Source organism: Prionailurus viverrinus, chromosome C2 (assembly GCF_022837055.1).
Source record: "Prionailurus viverrinus isolate Anna chromosome C2, UM_Priviv_1.0, whole genome shotgun sequence".
In the NCBI taxonomy this organism is placed as follows: domain Eukaryota; kingdom Metazoa; phylum Chordata; class Mammalia; order Carnivora; family Felidae; genus Prionailurus; species Prionailurus viverrinus.
In genome coordinates, this window is record NC_062569.1 from 93,712,818 (window position 1) to 93,735,011 (window position 22,194).

General features: G+C 35.0%; 1 protein-coding gene across 3 annotated transcripts in view; it reads left to right on the forward strand.

Annotated features, from left to right (window-relative positions):
- Nucleotides 1-22,194, forward strand: part of GSK3B (glycogen synthase kinase 3 beta) — a 195,190-nt gene that overhangs the window by 126,156 nt on the left and 46,840 nt on the right. For all 3 annotated transcript variants that reach the window (XM_047874647.1, XM_047874645.1, XM_047874646.1), the window contains exon 7: nt 3,499-3,596. In XM_047874647.1, the coding sequence (XP_047730603.1) occupies nt 3,499-3,596 (98 nt within the window). The remainder of the gene's footprint in view (nt 1-3,498; nt 3,597-22,194) is intronic.

Below are 22,194 nucleotides of genomic sequence, written 5' to 3' on the forward strand. Positions count from 1 at the left end.
CTCTTTGCTCATTTGTTTCTTAAATTACACATATGAAATCATATGGTATTTCTCATTCGTCAGACTTCGCTTAGCATAACACTCTAGTTCCATCCATGTTGTTGCAGATGGCAAGATTTTGCTCTTTTTTATGGCTAATATTCCATCACATATATACCGTATCTTCTTTATCCATTCATTAGTTGATGGTCACTTGGGCTGTTTCCATAATTTAGCTATTGTCGATAATACTGCTATAAACATTAGGGTGTGTGTATCCCTTTGAATTAGGATTTTTGTATTCTTTAGGTAAGTACCTAGTACTGCAATTGCTGGGTTGTAGGGTAGCTCTATTTTTTTTTTTTTTTAATTTTTTTTTTCCAACGTTTATTTATTTTTGGGACAGAGAGAGACAGAGCATGAACGGGGGAGGGGCAGAGAGAGAGGGAGACACAGAATCAGAAACAGGCTCCAGGCTCTGAGCCATCAGCCCAGAGCCTGACGCGGGGCTCGAACTCACGGACCGTGAGATCGTGACCTGGCTGAAGTCGGACCCTTAACCGACTGCGCCACCCAGGCGCCCCACTATTTTTTTTTTTAAAGAACCTCCATACTGTTTTCCAGAATGGCTGTACCAGTTTGCATTCCTACCAATAGTGCAATAGGGTTCCCCTCTCTCCACATCCTTGCCAACACCTTGTGTTGTTGATTTTAGCCATTCTGACAGATGTGAGGTGAGATATCTCATTGTAGATTTGATTTTTATTTCCCTGATGATGGAGTGATGTTGAGCATCTTTTCATATTGCTTTCAGCCATCAGTTTGTCTTTGGAAAAATGTCTGTTCATGTCTTCTGCCCATTTTTGGTGTGTTGAGTTTGACAAGTTCTTTATAGATCTTGGATACTAACTTTTTATCAGATATGCCATTTGCAGATATCTTCTATTCTGTAGGCTGACGTTTAGTTTTGTTGATTGTTTCCTTCGCTGTGCAGAAGCTTTTTATTTTCATGAATTCCCAATAGTTGATTTTTGCTTTTGTTTCCCTTGCCTCAGGAGACATATCTAGAAAGAAGTTTCTGTAGCCAGTGTCAGAGAGGTTATTGTCTATATTCTTTTCTAGGATTTTTATGGTTTCAAGTCTTATTTTTATTAAAAAAAATTTTTTTTAATGTTTATCTTTGAGAGATAGAGAGAGAGTACAAGTGGGGGAGAGGTAGAGAGAGGGACACAGAATCCAAAGCAGGCTCCAGGCTCTGAGCTGTCAACACAGAGCCCGATGCAGGGCTTGAACTCACAAACAGTGAGCTCATGACCTGAACTGAATTCAGACGTTTAACCGACTGAACTACCCAGGCGCCCCATCAGGTCTTATTTTTAAATCTTTAATCCATTTTGAATTTATTTTTGTGTTTGGTGTAAGAAAGTCCAGTTTCATTATTTTGCGTGTTGCTGTCCAGTTTTCCCAGCACCATTTGTTGAAGAGACTATCTTTTTCCTGTTGCATATTCTTCCCTGCTTTATTGAAGATTGACCATATAGTTGTAGATTCTTTTCTGGGTTTTCTGGTCTATTCTGTTGATCTATGTGTCTGTTTTTGTGCCAGTACCATACTGTTTTGATCACTACAGCTTTGTAATACAACTTTAAGTCAAGAATTGTGATGCTCCCAACATTGCTTTTCATTTTCAAGGTTGCTTTGGCTATTTGAGCTCTTCTGTGGTTCTGTACAAATTTTAGGATTGTTCTAGCTCTGCAAAAATTGCTTGGTGGTATTTTGATAGGGATTGCATTAAATGTATAGATTGCTTTGGGTAGTATAGACAGTTCAATGGTATTTGTTCTTCTGATCCATGAGCATGAAATGTCTTTCCATTTCTGCCCCCCGCCCCAGTGTTTTATAGTTTTCAGAGTACAGGTCTTTCATCTCTTTGGTTAGGTTTATTCCTAGGTATCTTATGGTTTCTGCAGCAATTTTGAATGGAATTGTTTCCTCAATTTCTTTTTCTACTGTTTCATTACTGATGTATAGAAGTGCAACAGATTTCTGGACATTTATTTTGTATCCTGTGAGTTTACTGAATTCGTATATCAGTTCTAGCAGTTTTTTTAGTTTTGGGTTTTCTATAAGGTATCATGTATTCTGCAAATACTCAAAGTTTTACTTCTTCCTTGCTGATTTAGGTGCCTTTCATTTCTTTTTTTGTCTGATAGCTGAGGCTAGAACTTCCAGTATTGTGTGGTGACAGTGGTCATCCTATCTTATTCCTAACCAGAGAGGAAAAGCTCTGTTTTCCCATATTTAGGATGATATTAGCTATGGGTTTTTCATATATGGCCTTTATGATGTTGAGATATGTTTCTCTAAACCTACTTTGTTGAGGGTTTTTATCATGAATGGATGTTGTACTTTGTCAAATGCTTTTTCTGCATCTATTGAAATAACCATATGGTTCTTATCCTTTCTTTTATTAATGTGGTGTATCACATTGATTGATTTGTGAATATTGAACCACGCTTGCAACCCAGAAATAAATCCCACTTGATTATGTTGAATTTTTTTTTTTTTTTAATTTTTTTTTTTTCAACGTTTATTTATTTTTGGAACAGAGAGAGACAGAGCATGAACGGGGGAGGGGCAGAGAGAGAGGGAGACACAGAATCGGAAGCAGGCTCCAGGCTCTGAGCCATCAGCCCAGAGCCTGACGCGGGGCTCGAACTCACGGACCGCGAGATCGTGACCTGGCTGAAGTCGGAGGCTCAACCGACTGCGCCACCCAGGCGCCCCGAATTTTTTTTTTTTTTTAATGTATTGTTGGGTTCGGTTTGCATGCACGTTCATCAGGGATATTGGCCTGTAGGTTTCTTTTTAATTGGATTCTTTATCTTGTTTTGGTATCAGGGTAATACTGGTCTCATAGAGTAAATTTGGAAGTTTTCCTTCCTTTTCTGTTTTTTGGATTTATGAAATACAATTCATTCCTCTATATATTTGTATTTAAAAATGATAATACATTTAAGCACATTTTCCTGTCAATTGTATTACAACACAGAAGCCAACCATTTAAGGTTTAAAATTTTTTATCCTAATTTACATTGGCCTAAAACCCTGTGGACAAGAGATTGAACCCTTGTTTGTGGCTGTTCTGTAAGCACTGCTAATGTACAGAGGTTGTGTCACTTTGACTTATTTTAAAGTATGATAAGTAGATAAACATGCCCTGTGTTTGGGTGCTGTAATCCCCTGCCTTGGTTGTTGAAGATTTGAACATCTGATATTTGATAATTAAATAGACTTTACCCCTTTGTTGGAATTTTCTTATCAGCTTTGTTTCCTCTTTGGTAAATTTAACACTTTAGGGATGGTTTGAGGGCTTTCTTCCCTCGGTTTTGGATTCTACACTTTTTTGCTTGTGATATTTATTCTGGGATCAATGTGAAATTAGAACATGTATACAGATAGTTTCCAATGCATCTTAAGCTACATGCATTACTAACTCTTGTTTTCTCTTTTCTACAGACGTATGGTCTGCAGGTTGTGTGTTGGCTGAGCTGTTGCTAGGACAACCAATATTTCCAGGGGACAGTGGTGTGGATCAATTGGTGGAAATAATCAAGGTGAGAGTTTGAATCAGAGTTTTTGAATGCAGTGAATTTTTTTGTTATTCTAAGACTCCATATCACATACACCCAGGGAAAACTTCAAAAGTGGAAAAGATCACATAACAGGGTCAGGTATAGAGGAAGTATAAGAACACAGCCTTTTGGTTTCTAATTGAGTTATTTTTTTGTTATATGATCCTATAAAAGGTATTTTAGATATATCGTATGCATAAAACAAGGATATATCTGTTATTTAAAGTACTCAAAATCCTTAAGATCACTAAAATGTATATACACCAAATAAAAGCATAAGTTATGTGTATTTTTGCTCGCCATGTCCTGTCTGCTGAGCACATGATGCTTGTATTTTTTTCAATATATGTAAATATCAAAATGTACAAACAGAGCATTGATAGAAGTAGAATTTTGACTTATGGGTTTAATATAATTTTAATTATTAGATCTTATCAACACTTTTATTAACAACACTAGATTTAAAATATTACTATCTTGGAATTAATATTGTGTCTTAAGAACAGTAGGGGTGAAATTTTAATTGAGTTTTTAAATGTAATTTTTAAGAGTTTTTAATATTTGAGACCTTAAATTTCCTACCCCCTTTAAAAAAAATCTAGTGTCTATATATTTACACCACTAGATAGCTTCATTCTAAGGTTACAGTTTGTTCAAAGCAGCAGTACCTGCTGTCTTTTGGGTTTTAGTCTTGATTTTCTAAATATTTCTTAAAAATGTAAAATTGAAAATCTCCCCAGCTGTCTTGTAGTTCAACTCTCCAATCAGTGAAAGAACCATCTTACTTATATTCCTGACAGGATGGATTTGCAGTGTTTCCTTAAAGACTTCCAATATCAAATCACTACTTTGGAATCCAATCTGCTTTGTATCTAGATAGCTTGAATTTAGTTTTTATTTGCTGAGCCATAACTCCTCAGTAGCTTTTACCAGTTGTTCACAGAACTATGATTGTTACTTAAAAATCCTTGCGTTTCATTCTATAAAAATGTTACTTTTGATAAGGTGATTTTGTGAGTATGGTTGAAGAGACTACTGTGTGATCAAGAATCTTCTTAACTATCCATATTTTTTATGATTTACACCTGAAACCTCTGTGGTATATGGAGTCTTTTTTGGGTAACCGTCTTTCAGTTCCACATTAAATTTTAACCTTTGTTCAGCAGATCTGCTTCCTTTTGATTCTCACATTACACTCAGATCTGAGTTCAAATAATTTGGTCTTTTTTGTTTCAGAAAAGCCCATTCCCCATTATTCAAATTAATATTCCAATACAGGGTTTGGCAAACTTTTTCTTTGGAGGGCTAGATAAAATATTTTAGGCTTAGTGGGCTAAAACACAAATCAAGGATGTCATAGAGATAGGCAACAAGAGAAAACATATTTCTTCAAGTTTTTCATCGAGGAACATCAAACTATATTAATAATTGAGTATAGTTTTTTTTTGTAATACAAGGCTACTAATTACAGGAATGGAGTTCTTTTAGAGGAACGGAGTTCTTTTGAGGGAGGGCTATAACATTTCTCTTCATTGGAGTTAAAAGTTAGTATTCCCTATCATCAAATTGATATCTGTGTCATCAAAATGATTATTTGTAAAATCAGTTCTTAGTTCATAGACCACAAAAACAAGAGTTTGGGCCTTAGTTCGACCATACTATAGTGCAGTCATTCAGCATTTCTTTTATCCCCAGGTTTTCACTTGATGTACTTGAGCTCACCATACTATAATTCTCTGGGCATATTGCTATTCTATTTGTCATTTATGTTTAGCTTATTAGAATTATGTCATTTTCCTATGGATTATAGTTTAGAATCTTTTGATGATTTATTCTGTTTGTCATTAATTTCAGTTCATATACGATACAAATGAAATTAGTCATGAAGCTAAGTGGCCTTCTGTAATAAGTCCCTGTCTCATGCTTGCCATCATATCTTATAAATCTTTGTATCTAGAGCTTTTCTTATCACCACCATTATGGTCCTTTTAATTCATTTTTCACCTAGTATTGGTTTGTGCTTATTCAATAGATTTTAGTAGAAACTGTTACTTTGTTATTTATTGATGATTTAAGACTTTTCATTTTCATATAGGGTTATTTGTTTAAGTGTTAGTTAATCAATTTGTAGTTGTAGGCCAACTCTGAAATATGTGTTGTCTTGTCATCTTGCATTTATATGTAAGGAACATAGTCACAACCCTACTGTAGTTCCACGATCACTGCCTATAGATGTTTTGAAGGTGATATGAGATAAAGGAATTAGGATCCCAGGGCACTTTGGAATATCCAGCTTCTTGATCCCTTTTACAGTTTTAAGCATAAAGACCCTGTACTAGTTTACTACCCATTTGGTGACCTGAAGTTATATATTACATTGAGATTATTAGACATTGTGTTGTGGTATGTGTGAGTAGTATGTATTAAATTTTACTGCCTGGAGGTTAATAAGCATTGTATAGGTTTTGTGTATGTGTTTAATATAGCTCTAAAATCTTGTTGATCTTGTATATTTGTTTTCTAAATATTGGATATCTGTGATGTTTCATTGACATAAAAATTCATAACTAATTCTGATGTAACTTCTCTAGTTTTCCTGATCTAAGTTGTAAATCAGAAAACAAGTTGTGTTGGTTAGCCTTTAAGTTAAATGTTATTAAACACATTTTATAGTTTAAACAGATATTGTCAGTATTGCTAATCAGGGCTTCAAGAATAGATTTGAGGGGCGCCTAGGTGGCTCAGTTGGTTGAGTGTCCATCTTCGGCTCAGGTCATGATCTCGTAGTTCATGAGTTCCAGTCCCCACATTGGGCTCTGTGCTGATGCCTCAGAGCCTGGAGCCCGTTTCAGATTCTGTGTCTCCCTCTCTCTCTGCTCCTCCTCTGCTCGTGTTCACACACTCCCTCTCTCTCAAAAATAAATAAAAACATTTTTAAAAAATTTAAAAAGAAGAATAGATCTGAATTTTCTATGAAAGTGATCTTATAGGTGCCCAATTCCTTTCTCAGTTTTTTTTGAGATAATATAGTAATGAATCCTTAGGATAATTAGGGAATCTATAAAAATCTGTTCTTTTCTATTTTCTCCCTTTAAAATTTTATGATTGCTTTGAGTATCTGGAGGTAGCTGACCGCCAGTAAAATAAATACTCTTCTCTCAGGATTTGAGTTTATGCAAAAAATGAACAATCATACAGCAAATTTCATATATTTTATATGTGATAGACTTGCCACATTATTTTATAATGAATAGAGACTTTATCGTTATGTTTTATTAGCCAATGGCATCAAAATAGTTTTCAATAAAGATTTAAGTTGAATTAAGCTGCAAGACCATTGTTCATTCATGAATTTGGAATTATCTAGGAATTAATAAGAAAAGTTGTGATTGTTGTATATGTTGTTTATTAAATTTTGTTGACTCAGATGCTCATGCCAGTAATTTGTAGCGTGAGTAACAGAGTTTTATAAACTGAGCTAACTTCATCTCTCTCTTTTTTTTTAATGTTTATTTTTGAAAGAGAGAGAGTGCATGCATGCAAGCGGTGAAGGGGGCAGAGAGAGAGATCTCCTCTCTCCCTACCTTCTAATAAGAAGACTTTTATAAAATATTTAGAATAAATCCAAGTATGTTATCTTCAAATAAGTTAAAAGTATAAAGGAAAATGGAATTGAAAGTCTTGAAAAATCATTTCTAAGTGTGAAGAACACTTTCTGAGGTTGGTTTCATACATAGGACCATTAGATCAGCAATTCATTATGCCAGTTAATCTCTGAATATCGAGAAATGCTTGGATCTTCAAAATATTTATAAAAAGAGAAATTCTGTCAAGGACTTCTCAGTTAAGATTTTTTTTCCCCGTCAAATTCCTCCTTAACATACTACTTAAGATAAGTTCAAGAAATATCTCCTGTCTGGAGGAGGGGGGTGTTCAGCATCTGACTTCAGCTCAGATCATGATCTCATGGTTCGTGGGTTCAACCCCCACATCAGACTTTGTGCTGACAGCTCAGAGCCTTGTGCCTGCAGATTCTGTGTCTCCCTCTCTATTTCTCCCCTGCTTGCATTCTGTTTCTCTCTCTCTCAAAAATAAATAATAAAAAAAAAGAGAGAAAAATATCTGATGTGGTTTCAGCTATCTGATAAAAAATACAATATTTGGGGAAAATCTCTACCAGGAGTTTCACAAACACAGGTTCCATGACATAGCATTGTCCTTTGGCACCTCTGCTGTCAGTCATAGCAGTAGAGTTCTTTAGAAAAGAGTCTTCTGAAGACTTGGAGAAGGTAGTTGTTTTTTAATGCCAATTACTTGTTTTATAATTATACTGTATTTTCTATGCTCAGTTCAGGAGACTGAGAATACACAGACACACAAATACAAAGAAAAGAACAAAAGCAGTTACAGTTCTGGCACATCTTGAAAAACAACTTCTATAAATATTTTGATATCCTTTTCTGGACGTATATATGTTTAAACAAAAATGCCATCTGTTTTGTAGACTTTTTTTTACTAAATAACTCATTTCATTTCTCACAAGAAGTATATTTTGACTAAGTGACTTTTAAAAATGCATAGATTCTATTGTATGATTATATTCTGAATTACATAATTGGTTTTGAAAAGAATAGCATAACGAAGGCAATGCGATATGTTATTTCCTTGAAAAGAAATTACATGATATTTTTGGCTTCTCAAAGATTTGGTTATTACATTATATAAATGACAAATTTACCCCATACTCCCCAAATGGATTGAAGTTGAAGCAATCTCTGAAGCTCTGAACCTGGAAGTGCTGTAAATTTTACTAATAGTTTCTTATCCCCCTCTGAATTCTAAACTATAAATTTCAAGTAAGGAAAGGTGAACTTCAGTGCAGAGCTCAGTTTCTGGATTATAATATTACAAGAGGCTCCTGGATGGCTGAGTTGGTTAAGCATCCAACTCTTGATTTTGAACCAGGTCATGTTCTTATGGTTTGTAAGAACAAGCCCCGTGTTGGGCTCTGTGCTGACAGAGCGGAGCCTGCTTCGGATTCGTTCTCTCTCCCTCTCCCTCTCCCTCTCTCTCTCCCTCTCCCTCTCCCTCTCCCTCTCCCCGCCCATTCCCCTCCCCCCTCCCCCTCACCGGTCTCTCTCAAAATAAATAAATATTAAAAAATAAAATATTGGGGTGCCTGGGTGGCTCAGTCGTTTAAGTGTCTGACTTTGACTCAGGTCATTATCTCACAGTTTGTGAGTTCGAGCTCTGCATCCGGCTCTATGCTGACAGCTCAGAGCCTGGAGCCTGCTTCGGATTCTGTGTCTCCCTGTCTCTCTGCCCCTCCCCTGCTTGTGTTCTGTCTCTCTGTCTCTAAAATAAAGAAACATTTTTAAAAAATAAAAAATATCTCAAAAAACTAAAAGTTTGGAAGAAACCAATTACTGTGTAGAATTTCAAATTTTAAATGAATTAATGTTCCTAAAGATATCCTTTTATTTATTACATAAATGTTTACTTATGCTTTGTAATAATTTGGCCATTGCTCCCTAATGGAAGAGTTTTAGAGCAGAATTGGTCAGAGTCCTATTTCTTGATAGAATTTGAATGGAGCTTCCATCGTTTTAGTAGCTAGCCTTTTAAATTTGGATATATTTCTTTTAGAAAAACATGACATTAAACATATAGATACTTAAATTATTTGCAGTAATAAAATTATTGTAAGGCAATTAAAGTTAATTTATCTTACAAATTTATCTTATTTATTTATCTTATTTATCTTATTAATTTATCTTATAATTTATCTTTACTAAATTGTTTAATTTCTCTTAGCAATAATTACTGTTTAGATATCTGCATAGGTAGCTCTTCCATAGATAAGAGCTAATAAAATCTTTCCTCTAGTAGAAGCATTATTTGAGAAATTTGAAAATAGGAAACAGTAAGATACAAATAATCTTTTGATTATAGGATTATAGCTAAGTAGGTGGACCTCATTTCTTATGCCTGTAAGTAGAGAAAGATTTAGAAGGAAAAAGATTTAGCAGTGGAGAGTGGGATTAAGGGAAGAGGGAAAGGAGAAGGTTTTCACTTTTTATTGTTCTGTGATGTTGATTTTTTGAAACAATTGTTATTTTTTTGCAGTCACAGAAACTAGGAAAACAGATGTTTTCAATTGTGCTGGAATCTTTTGTTAGTAAACAAAAACAGTTAAGAGAACCCATTTTGTTATAAATGTTTGTCTAAGCAGTTGTTTTCCTGGTCTTCCAGCTTGACTGATGGTTGTAATATAATTTAGACAAAGAGATCAGTGATTTCTTGGTTCCTCAAAATCTGCATTTTCAAATATTGGGAAACTACTGCTAATCACAAAAGCTGCCACTCGTTGAGACTTTACTCTGCACCAGCCACTGAGCTGAACACTTTACATATATTACTACATCAACCCTTACATTAATCCTAGGAAGATGATGGTGATGGTGATGGTGATGATTATGATGATTACCCCACCATATCCAGGAGAGGTTAGATGATAGAAAAATTCTATCTGATTCATCTTTAGCTAAATTGGTGTCCCCTGCTTATAGAATTTTATAGCTCTGGGGGAAAAGTATGATCCTTAATTTTAACTTGATATCCAGAACCAATTGAGTCATATTTATCATATATTACTGTTAAAAAAAGAAACGTGACCACAAACTAAAGGAAAAAGCTCCTAAATTTTATTGTGATGAATACACCAAATCAGTTTGAGATGTCTTTGGACTAGGTCTAATTGTGCTTCATCTAAAGGAATCAAAGTTATAATGGTGGATTTCTTTGCTTTCAACTATAGCTCAACCTTAACTTTCACCATCTTTGTTTAGCAAACGTTTTAGATTTTCAGTTATCCTATTCCCATATTATGGCTTGTTCAACACCTGTGTGTGTACACTCTCCTTTCCTGGCCTAACACTCTAACACTCTATCAAATAGTCTCTCATTCAGAGCTTTAAGATATTAGTTAAATCAGATTTTAAGAAGTATGAAAAATACTTATTTTCCTAAGATTTTTGATGGATCAGTGATGTGTCTTTACTAATATGCATTTGGAGTTTAAAGCTATGTTACCTGGTAAAATTTCTTATGTAATAGAGCTCTTTTGTTGTTAACAGACTGCAGGGACAATATATTAAACTTAATTCTGTCTTCTTTTTCCACTTTCCAGAACATGTAAGTACACCCCATTATACATTGTGGTATACACTTTTACTTGTGTGTGTGTGTGTATAAATATATATATATACATATATATATAATATGTAATATATAGAGTATTTGCTTAATTCATTTTTTATTGTTTAAATTTTTCCATGTTTGTTACTGACCAGAGCAGCAACTTTTAATAACTTTTGGATCATGGACCACTTTGAAAATCTGATTCTAGCAGTGGACTCTTCTCCAGAAAAATGCATACATACCAGAATTTTACATATAATTTCAGGTGATTCTTGAGCTTTCTAAGCTCATTCAGGAACCGTAGGTTAAATATCCCTAAGCTAGTGCAAGGAACTATGGTTATGCTTTGTAGTAACCGCCTGCAGTGTAGGTATTACACATACAATATGATGTAAACATTTTTGAAGTAAGTGAATGGATAAAGGAGGCATTAATTATTTTAATGTATTGCTCATCTGCCTTTTTACATTAAATAATGTTTTCCATAGACCAGAAGAAGCATCCGTTTTAACTTACTACTATGAAATTTTACTGGCTGTATAGTAACTTACTCATAGTTGGCTAAATCTCTGTACACTATGGGTATGTGTGCCCAGGCATAGAAAGTGGCTTCCTGGCAATGTGACCTGGTTCATCTTTTGACTTGAGAATAATGGCATTCATTTGAAATCTTTTACTTTCTCCAAAACAACCAGTGTAGGATCATTTAATAAGTTGCCAGTATATGTTTTATTTAAAGAGATATTTTCACACAAATGAAGTTTCATGACATTGTCACCTCAAAATTAATTTTTATCATTTAATAAGTTGCCAGTATATGTTTTATTTAAAGAGATGTTTTCAAACAAATGAAGTTTCATGACATTGTCACCTCAAAACTAATTTACTGGTAGTCCTATTGTAGAATCTGAGTCAAAAGACCATTCATAGGATTACTCTTCTTGGGATATAGTACCCTTTACTTATCAACTGCACATTCTTCTGCACAGTTGCATTATTTGTGTTTGGCATAATCTCTAAAGTATGTAAAGGGGCAGGTGAGAGATGGGACAGGGAGAGAAATCTGTCAAGTTAACAGTATTCATAGTCCAGACCCTGATTTCAAGACCGATGCTTTTACTGAGAAGAACTCTGTGTTTCCTTTTTAAGCAAAAGGTTAGAAGTTTTGAGAGCAATGATTCTTAACAGCTGAGCTGTTAAAAAAATATGAAGAAACTCTGGAATCATGGAGAGGGTTTATAGTTTATAAAAGCATACTGAATGCTATATCATATTTATAAAACACAGGTTGTGTTTTATTGATATATATGGTACAAGGAAAACATGAAAAAATCTTGGTTGATTATGTTACAAAGAACTATAGTGTTAGTGATTCTCGAAGCAAGAGTTGGATGTTGTGTGAATAAAATGTTTACATACTCAAAGAGGGTGTGCTATTTTTTTAAGTTTTTTTTTTCTATGTTTATTTATGTTTGAGAGAGAGACTGAGGAGGGTAGGGGCAGAAAGAGAGAGACACACAGAATCCGAAGCAGGCTCCAGGCTCTCAGCTGTCAGCACAGAGCCCGACGTGGGGCTCAAACCCACAAAGCATGAGATCATGACCCAAGCTTAGTTGGACACTTAACCGACTGAGCAACCCAGGTGCCACAGGGGGTGTGCTATTTTAAAGTTAAAAAAATAAAGTGGTTTCTTTTTTTTCTTTTTTTCTTTTTTTTAATGAACAGATTCTGATACCACCCCCAACACACACACAAACACACCCCTGACACCCTTTTCTATTTTATACTCCTTTGTTGAGCATACTACTTCAGTTGAGATTCACCTAGAAAAAAAGGTCTTTTGATGCCTGTGAATATGTATCAGCCAAGAATGACTGTTTTACTTACATTCAGTAGTTTGCAAAACAATAGTTCCCTTTTTAGGGGGAAGGAGGAGACTTATTTCCAAGTATAAAGTTTTATTCAAGAAATAAAGAACGAGGGTCAAAACGGTCTTTAAAAAGAAGAATGAAATGGAGGAATTGTACTCCCCATTTTAGAAATTTATTATGTAGCTGTAGTTATCAAGACAAGTACATATACAATGGGATAGTATTTGGCCATAAGAAAGAAGGAAATCTGCCATTTTAGAACATGGAGGGACGTTGAGGGCATTATCCCAACTGAGATAAGCCTGACAGAGAAAGACAAATACTGCATGGTATCAATTATATGTAAAATCCAAAAAAAAGAAAGAAAAAAGTCTAAGTCTAGAAATAGAGAGTAGAGAAGTATTTGCCAAGGGCTGGGGAGTGGGGGAAAATGAGGAAAGGCTGTAAAGGGTACAGACTTTCAGCTGTAAGATGAGTAAGGTCTGAGGATCTAACGTAAAATATGGCAACTATAGTTGATAACACTATTATTTCATTGAAATTGGGGAAGAGAGTAGAACTTAAATGTTCTCACCAAAAGAAAAATGTGTGATGATGGAGATGTTACTTAACTAGATGGTGGGAATCCTTTCACAGTGTATATGCACATCGAATCACTACGTTGTATATTTTATGCTTTAAAAAAAAAAAAAAAAAGGACATGGTGACACAAGTATAACTCTACAGATCAAATAGGATTGAGAGTCCAGAAGTAAACCTTTACATTTATGGTCATTTGGTATATGACAGGGGTTCCAAGGCAATTCAGTGGGGAAAATATAGTCTTTTTAGAGCTTAGAACTGAATATCCATACACAAAAGAGTGAGGTTCAACTGCTACCTCATACCATATTATAAAAATTAACTCAAAATCAAAGACCTAAATGCAAGAGCCAAAACTGTAAAACTCTTAGAAGGAAATCTTTGTGACCCTCAATTAAGCAGTGGTTATTTAGATATGACAGGAGGCACAAGTGATAATAGAAAAAGTAGATACATTGAAATTCATCAAAATTAAAAAACTGTTGTTTCAAAAACGTTAAAAACCCACAAAATGGCAGAAAATTTTTACAAATCATATATATTATAAAGGACATATCTAGAATATATAAGGAACTCCTAACAACAATAAAGACAGCCCAATAAAAAATGGGGAAAGGGTTTGAATAAACATTTCTCTAATGAGATACCTATGGCCAGGAAGCACAAGATGCTTAACATCACTACTCATTAGAGAAATGCAAATTAGCACCACAATGAATACTACATCACATTCACTAGGATGGCTAGAATAAAAAGACAAACAATAGCTAGTGTTGAAGATCTGGAGAAATTGAAACACTCATGCATTGCTGGTGGGATTGTAAAATGGTGCAAACCAAAAATGGTTTGTATATGTTAACTATGTTTAAAATATTAAACATAGAATGGGCATATGACCCGGCAATTCCATTCATAGGTCTGTATCTCAGAAAGTTGAAAACACATGTCCACACCTGTGTTTGTACATGTGTACAAACTTGTATATACATGTTTATAGTAGCATTATTTATAGCCAAAAAGTGGAAACATTTTAAATGTCCATCAGCTAATGAACAGATAAAATGTCAAGCACAAAAATCCACGTTATATGATTCCATTTGTATGAAATGTTCAGAATAAATATAAAGACAGATTAGTGGTTGTCAGGAGCTGGGAGGAGTGGGGATGAGAGTGATTGTTCTTAGGTACAGGATTTCATTTTGGGGTAAAGAACATATTATAAAATTAGATGGCAGTGATTGTTGTACACCTCTGGGAATATACTAACAAACCACTGAGTTATATAGGAGTGAATTTCATGATATATGAAGCATATCTCAATAACGATATTTTTTAAAAAGATAAGAATGAGTGCATCTACTTATGAAACTATTGATTGATAAGGTAGCTTTGTTGTTACTCTGATCATATTTTTGCAAAGGACTCTAGATGGCTTCTCATATTTATCCATCTACCCCCTGGCACCTGATCAACTGATGGTACAAGAGTGAATGGACTAGAGCATGGAGACATAAAGGAACCCTCCTACACTAGTTCACCTTCCCTAGGCTGAAAATTTAAACTAGCCAAATCGTATAGTTTTGTTCAAATAACATGACAACTTGCTGCCCTTTTCAGTGAAATTCCTAATGGAATTTAAAAATTTGTACTGCTATTACAGCTTTTTATTCCTTGCCTTTTGGAAATTGGAAGAAAACCCTAAGAGAGAAACATTGCACCATAAAGACAAGGGTTTCTTATATGAAAATTTCAATCATATATTATAGGGAAGAGGCAGATATTGGATAAAATCTACATAAGTTTTCTGGGAGTGCAAATGTAAAGTAGTAATTCCAATGTCATTAGAATACTGATAGTTTGAAATAGAATAGCTCAGTGACATGTTTTCTACTTTTAGATACATTTGTCAAGCTTATGGTGTAGGCAGCCAAACCTGAGAGTTATCCAAACTGGAAAACAGTTCTTTTTTGCAGAAAAGAAGTAAAGATGTTTGATTGTTCAGCCATGCTACATATAATCTCTCTTGCCTCTAGTTTATTCAATTTTTATCCACTTATTTAAAAAGCTTTATTATATAATAGGCCTGGCCATGCGCCCCTTTAATCTTTCAGGGAGCATACCACTTTAACTACTACTAATGTTTTTATTAGGTGCTGGGCTAGAACACAGAGAGTCCTTGCTCTCAAGGAATTCAGAGACTAAGAGGAAGGGGGGAATAACTGAGGGCAATGGAGTAAGGTGGGAATTACCCAGAAGTCTGGGCAGAGTACAAAGGCAGCATTGTATTTGGAGGGAGTGCTCTCTGGAAAGGTATCATGGGACAAGTAACTCTTGAGCTGAATCTTGAAGCAAGGAAAGGTATTCACCTTTTTAGAGGACCTTTTATTTATTTTTTTTTTTTTTTTAAATTTTTTTCAACGTTTATTTATTTTTGGGACAGAGAGAGACAGAGCATGAATGGGGGAGGGGCAGAGAGAGAGGGAGACACAGAATCGGAAACAGGCTCCAGGCTCTGAGCCATCAGCCCAGAGCCTGACGCGGGGCTCGAACTCACGGACCGCGAGATCGTGACCTGGCTGAAGTCGGACGCTTAACCGACTGCGCCACCCAGGCGCCCCTAGAGGACCTTTTAGAAGGAAATAGAGGACATGTGCATGAATTTGGGCAAAGACGCTTAGTGAAATTGGGTCTGTTACGTGTTTATGGTTTGAACTTAAGGTTCTGAATGGTGGGTATACTAGGATAGGAATTTACTGGGACAGAGAAGGCTGGAGCTATGGACCATAGCCAGACCACATTAGCTTGTAGGTAGTAGGAAGCCACTGCAGGATTTTAAGCAGAAGAGTAAAAACTGTAATAGGATTTCTTTTACTTCACCTTGCTGTTAAGGCTGCACATGCAGCATTCTACTGCTGAAGTTTGGCGACCTCTGGTGTTGAGCTATTAAAAATAAAGCTGTGAAAGAACTGCTTATCATACTTTAGTCAGATGATTCTTGGCTTTCTTTCTTTGAAGAAATAAATAAGTCCTCATTTGATATTTATCAGTGTCTGGGTACATATGTAGCTAAAAGAGTGAGAAAATGTTACAACAAATGTGGATGGGCCTGGGTGCAAATGAAGTGATTGATTTAATCATGAACAGCATTCCCAACCCAATGTGGCCGACTAATCTCTGATTTTTTGGAACCTTTCACCACCTTACCTGTCATGATCTAGGATGGTGGGCCAAACAAAAGGTGTTTTTTTACAGTAAATGGAGAGGTCTTATTCTAATAATAGATAACAGAATACATACACTCTTAACGGTAGTGTGATAATTTTTAACATATCCCCTCCCCCCCTTTTTTAATTGTGCGAACTATCATACTTACAGAAAGTACATAAAACATTTATGTGTAGTTTCATTTCCTTTAAGTCATGGCAGAACTCAGTTTTTAGGAAACCCAGAAAGAGTTATTTTTTTTCTTACCATATGTCCTTAATCTAAAAGTTTTGGAGAAAAATATTTTTCTATCTTTTAAAATTCAAGGGAATTTTAAAGAGTTGATAAGATTCATTTCAAACATTCTTTTTTAATCTATCAAATGAAAAGGCTCAGTTTATATAGTTTGAAAAATTCCAACTATATAATTGAGGTGGAGTAAATCAGGTAGAAATATACTCCTAATAGCATATCAGGTAGAAATATATACTCTGTATATAATAAAATTGAATATAAAACCTAAAGATAAACTCAAATAGAAATAGGATAGTCAGTTAAATGTCCTCTGTGTTTATTGTATTGATTGCAGATAGTGATGCTTTTAGAATCTTTGCTCTTCATAATTTGTCATTTACCTTTCAGCCTGTAACATTGCTGTCCCTCCATTATCCAGTTCTTAGTCTCTGTTCCTATTCAGCTGTTACTGTTATCCAAATCAGGCTGTTTTCCACTTCACACCTATCATGCATAGAATGCGCGTCTGACTCATTTGCTTCCTAGACTCTTTAAGTAGAGTCAGCTCTTGTCTCTCCTTCCAGAACTCTTTCCTGAACCCCTTCCCCTTCCTCTAGAGCAGGGTAGCATTTTCATCTCACACATGTATCTACGCTTATTTTGTTGTACTGGTCTTTGCTGATTGTAGAAGTCTCTCTGCCCTACAGCTCTTTGAAGATAGGAACTCAATAAATGTTTTGAATGAATGAATGACTTAAGAGGCTGAGCACAAAATTTTAAATGCCTCTTGATTGTCTTACCTTTGCTTTCTTTAAGTATTTATTTTGAGAGAGAGAGAGAGAGAGCGCGCACGTGTGCTTGCAGGAGGGGGACAGAGGATTTGAAGTGGGCTCTATGCTAACAGGAGAGAGTCCAAAGCAGGGCTTGAACTCCCTAACCATGAGATCGTGACCTGAGCCAAAGTCAGACACTTAACTGACTGAACTACCCAGGAGCCCCATACCTTTGCTTTCTTAAAGACCATGTATATATTATATATAAAATAATTCTGTAGAGTTGGGTACCTACTCTGACACTTTAGATGCTGGCCTTAACAGAGGATAAGGATAAGCATCTGGTTATATTTAGTGTAGTAAATGTATCACAAATTACATAGTGGTCTGTTTAACTTTTCAAGTCAACATCATCCAGGTGTAATTTACATAAAATGTAGCTGTTATAAGTATATAGTTTAATAAGCTTAGACAAATATATATAACCATGTCCAGGTCAAGATTTAGAACATTTCCGTCACCCCAAAAGTGTTCCTGTGTACAGCCTGGGCTGAGTAAATATTCCAGCGTATGCCAGGCAAACCAAGACAGTTGATCGTTCTCTTCATGCACCTTCGCAGTTAGTTCCCCATCTTCTGTCTCCGATGACCATTGGTCTGCTTTCTTTCAGTACAGATTTGTTTTTCTTGTCTATAATTTATTATGAATGTATGTTTCTTTTGTATCTTTTTTTGCTCAACATCATGTTCTTGAGATTCATCAGTGTTGTTGCTTATATCACCTGTTTTTTCCATTTTATGCTGAGGTATATTCTATTAGAACACACTTGTTTTTAATCTCTTCACCTGTACATGGACATTTGACTTGTTTTTGGTTTTTGGCTGTTGCAAGTAAAACTGCTGTGAATGTTTGTTTACAAGTCTTTTTGCAGGCATATCCATATTTCTTTTCAAGAAAGGACTTGAAAGTATCTATAAAGGACTGAAGTTGCCAGTCATATAATAAGCGTATGTTAACTTCATAAGAAATTAGCAAACTGTTTTCCAAAGCAGTTTTACTATTTTTCACTCCCACCAACAAATAAGAGAGTTCCTGTGTTCTACATTTTCGTCTATACATGGTATTCAAGTATAGTCTTAAAATTAATATTATCATTAGGAAATGTCCCTCTTTAGTTTAATTTCTTTGCCCTGAAGTCTCCATTTTCTGATGTAGACACTCCATTTTTCTTATGATAAGTGTTTGCATGGTATAAGTTTCTGCATTTTGACCTATGTGTCTTTATATTTCAAGTTTCTCACAGACAACATATACTTACTTTTTTTATAGAGTCTGACAATTTCTACTTTTTTAAAAGTTTTATTTATTTATTTCAGAGAGAGAGAGAGAGAGAGAGAGAGAGAGAGAGAGAGAGAGAGAATGAATCCCAAGCAGGCTTAGCGCCATCAGCACAGAGCCAAACGTGGGGCTCAATCCCATGACCCATGAGATTTAAATAGTGCAAGCCTTTGCATGACATTCCAAATTTATTGAACTACTGATGCAAAATTATACAAATTGTGCTACTTTACATAAGGCTTTTAGTTTACACTTGACCACCTTTAAGCAGTTATGGCTCCCAAAACAATTTAATAACAACAATAGTTTCTGTAAGTTAGGCTTTGCAATTAAAAATTCTTGCAATAAAATTACAGTATGCACAACTATGCATAATATGGCACTTACCCACTGTTTAACATTCCAAGCAAGATTTTATACATGTGAAATAATCACGACAGGCAAAAATACTAAAAGTTGAATGCTTAGTATTGCAAATATAGTTAGACATGAGTAAGCATAGGATTTATAGTGAGAATCTACAATTAAGGAAGTCTGAAAGTGATTTATCAAAGTTTGAGGTTTGTTAAACTTTCTAATCTTGTTTAGCTAATTAGATGCTTACATTTCTTCATATAATTCTTCTGTTGCCTCAGATCTTTATTAACCATTCAAGATATTCTTTTTATTTTTTTATTTTCTTTATTTATTTTTTTAATGTTTTTATTTATTTTTGCGACAGAGAGAGACAGAACATGAGCAGGGGAGGGCCAGAGAGAGAGGGAGACACAGAATCGGAAGCAGGCTCCAGGCTCTGAGCTGTCAGCACAGAGCCCAATGCGGGGCTCGAACCCACAGATTGTGAGATCATGACCTGAGCCGAAGTCGGACGCTTAACCGACGAGCCACCCAGGCACCCCAAGATATTCTTTTTATTAAGTTGAATTACCAGATATGGGTAGATTTATTTTAAATCATTTTTTATTGTTAATTCTATTTTTTTTTAGCTTTTAATTATAGCCTTGTGATCTTATAAAATCTTAGTATATCCTGCACAACTCAAAGAGATTCAGACTTCATTTTATAGTATAATCATTAGAGTTTAAGAAAATGATTTTTTTGAATTATTTAAAAAAAACTTTTTCTTGTTTTTTCCCTTAATATTAGGTAGACCATTTTAGGGAGTCAACTACACATGTATTTGAATCCCATATTTACAGCTGACAAACTAGCTTTGAGAAGTTGGTTTACCGCCATCACTTGTAGGTTTCTTTTAAGTGTAAAATGGGTAATAAAGTATTTATAAAGTTTAAATGAGAAAAGAAAACTGATAATCCCTCACGCAGAGCTTTCTATTTACTGAATGCTCAATATTTCTTCTCTTTGTTCTCTCCTTTTCCTCACTCATGGACCTTTTGAAAGAAGAACTTACATATGCTGTCTCCACTTACTTCAGATGATTGTGTCTGCTTCCTCTTTTCATGGTTCATCTCACCATGGTCAGAAGGGAAGTCTCTTCACAGCCAGATGTAGTAAACACCTTTTGGGCTTTATTTTAGCTGAGCTAATTGTGTCGTAAGTTACCTCTGTCCTTTAAATGTTTACTTTCCTTGGCCTCCATGGTATCATTGTCTGTAGGACTTCTAGTCTCTTGGACTTTTGTCTCAGTTTTCTTTTAAAATTTTCCTTTTACCTATATATTTGTGTCCCATGGGCCATCTTTAGTGCTCTTCTCCTTCAGCTTGCTCGACCTGTTATACACTGTCGCATCCACCAAGCACCTGTACATCAAGTACTACCAAACCTGTTTTCTACCCTCATGCCCTCTTCGAAATGATATACCTAATATTGGCCCCTTAGTTCTTCTTGAATGTCTTAAATATTATTCTTTTTCCAGCACTATGCGTTCATGCTTAATAGCATCAACATCTTTCACGGCTTCCAAAATTAGAAACAAATATTGTCTTCCAATCAAGTCCAATAAATGGATTCTTTGATACCATCTCCTAAAATTGTTTTGCCACTGATGAGATTTGAATTATGCCCAACTCTGCTTCTAATTAGTTTTAACCTGAAAAGGTGCTCCTTCTGGGCCTCATTTTTTCTCATCTCTAAAACTGTTTGGAAGAGGTCAGAGTTTGGCAACTACGGCCCAGGAGCCAAACGCACTCTGCTACTTATTCTTGTAAATAAACTTTTGTTTATGGCTGCATTTTGCTACAGCAGCGGAGTTGAGTAGTGACAGAGGCTCTGTGACCTACAAAGCCTGAAGTATTACTCTGATGCTTTATAGAAAAAGTTTGCTGACCCCTGTTCTATGGGATTTCCCATTTAGTTTTCATCTCTTTTAGCCAACCTGGGGAGAACCTGGTTTAAGATTTTTTAAAAAATAGTAAAAAGAATAGAAAAATATTATAGTAGTTGACTATTTGGCAAGAGAAGTTAAACATAGAAAATCCTATGACATTAGAATCTCTGTTTCCCCATCTAATGGCCTCAGTGAGTCATGATCATGTGGCCATAACACAGATAAGAAGTTCTCCATTGCTGCTTTGTGGTAACAGACTAGTTTATTTGGTTAATTGCTTATAACTAACTGATAGTGAATAGATCAGTGATTCTACTTACTGGTTAGTAACTAGGTTCTCAGAAGTCACAAATACACATATTTTAAAAGTAAAGGACACATTTAAACTCTGACCATCAATTATAATTATAATTAAGAATCTTTTTTATATCATTATTTGCCAAAACATTATTTCTCAGTGTGATAACAGATTTTGCACATATATACACTGTGTATATTGAAAGAAGATTTGAAATACACAGAAAAATACTTATTAAAAGTCATAAATATTGAACCATAATTAATTCCAGTACACATATGTACACATATGCTGAGGTGTACTAATGTCTGCAGCTGACTTTGAAATGTATTAAAAAATAAGGTGAATTTATATATGTGTGGATAGATGGATGGAAATGTGATGAACCAAACACAGTAAAATGTTAATCATAGAATCTGGGTAGTTGGTATAAAGGAAAAGGGTTTTCACTGAAAAAATACATATAAAATTTTGGGCAAATGTTTAGATGTGAGTAGCTCTGAGATAGGAATTTAAGGAGAAGATATGGGAGTGAAAACACACAGTATACCTTCTTGCTTTCACATTAAATAAATTATTAAAAGTTTGTATGTTAAGCAAACTTGTATATATGGCATGTTTCACAGCTGTTTTATTGTGTATTTCACAGATTTACTTCACCTTAGGTTATAATAAAAAACACGTAAGAATTATAACATTCACTTCAGGGAGGATGCTGCCTTTTCATTATAGTTTGTAACTGGAATTCTCTTGCTTAGCCCCTATTGGAAAGTTAACCAAATGTCTGATAAGT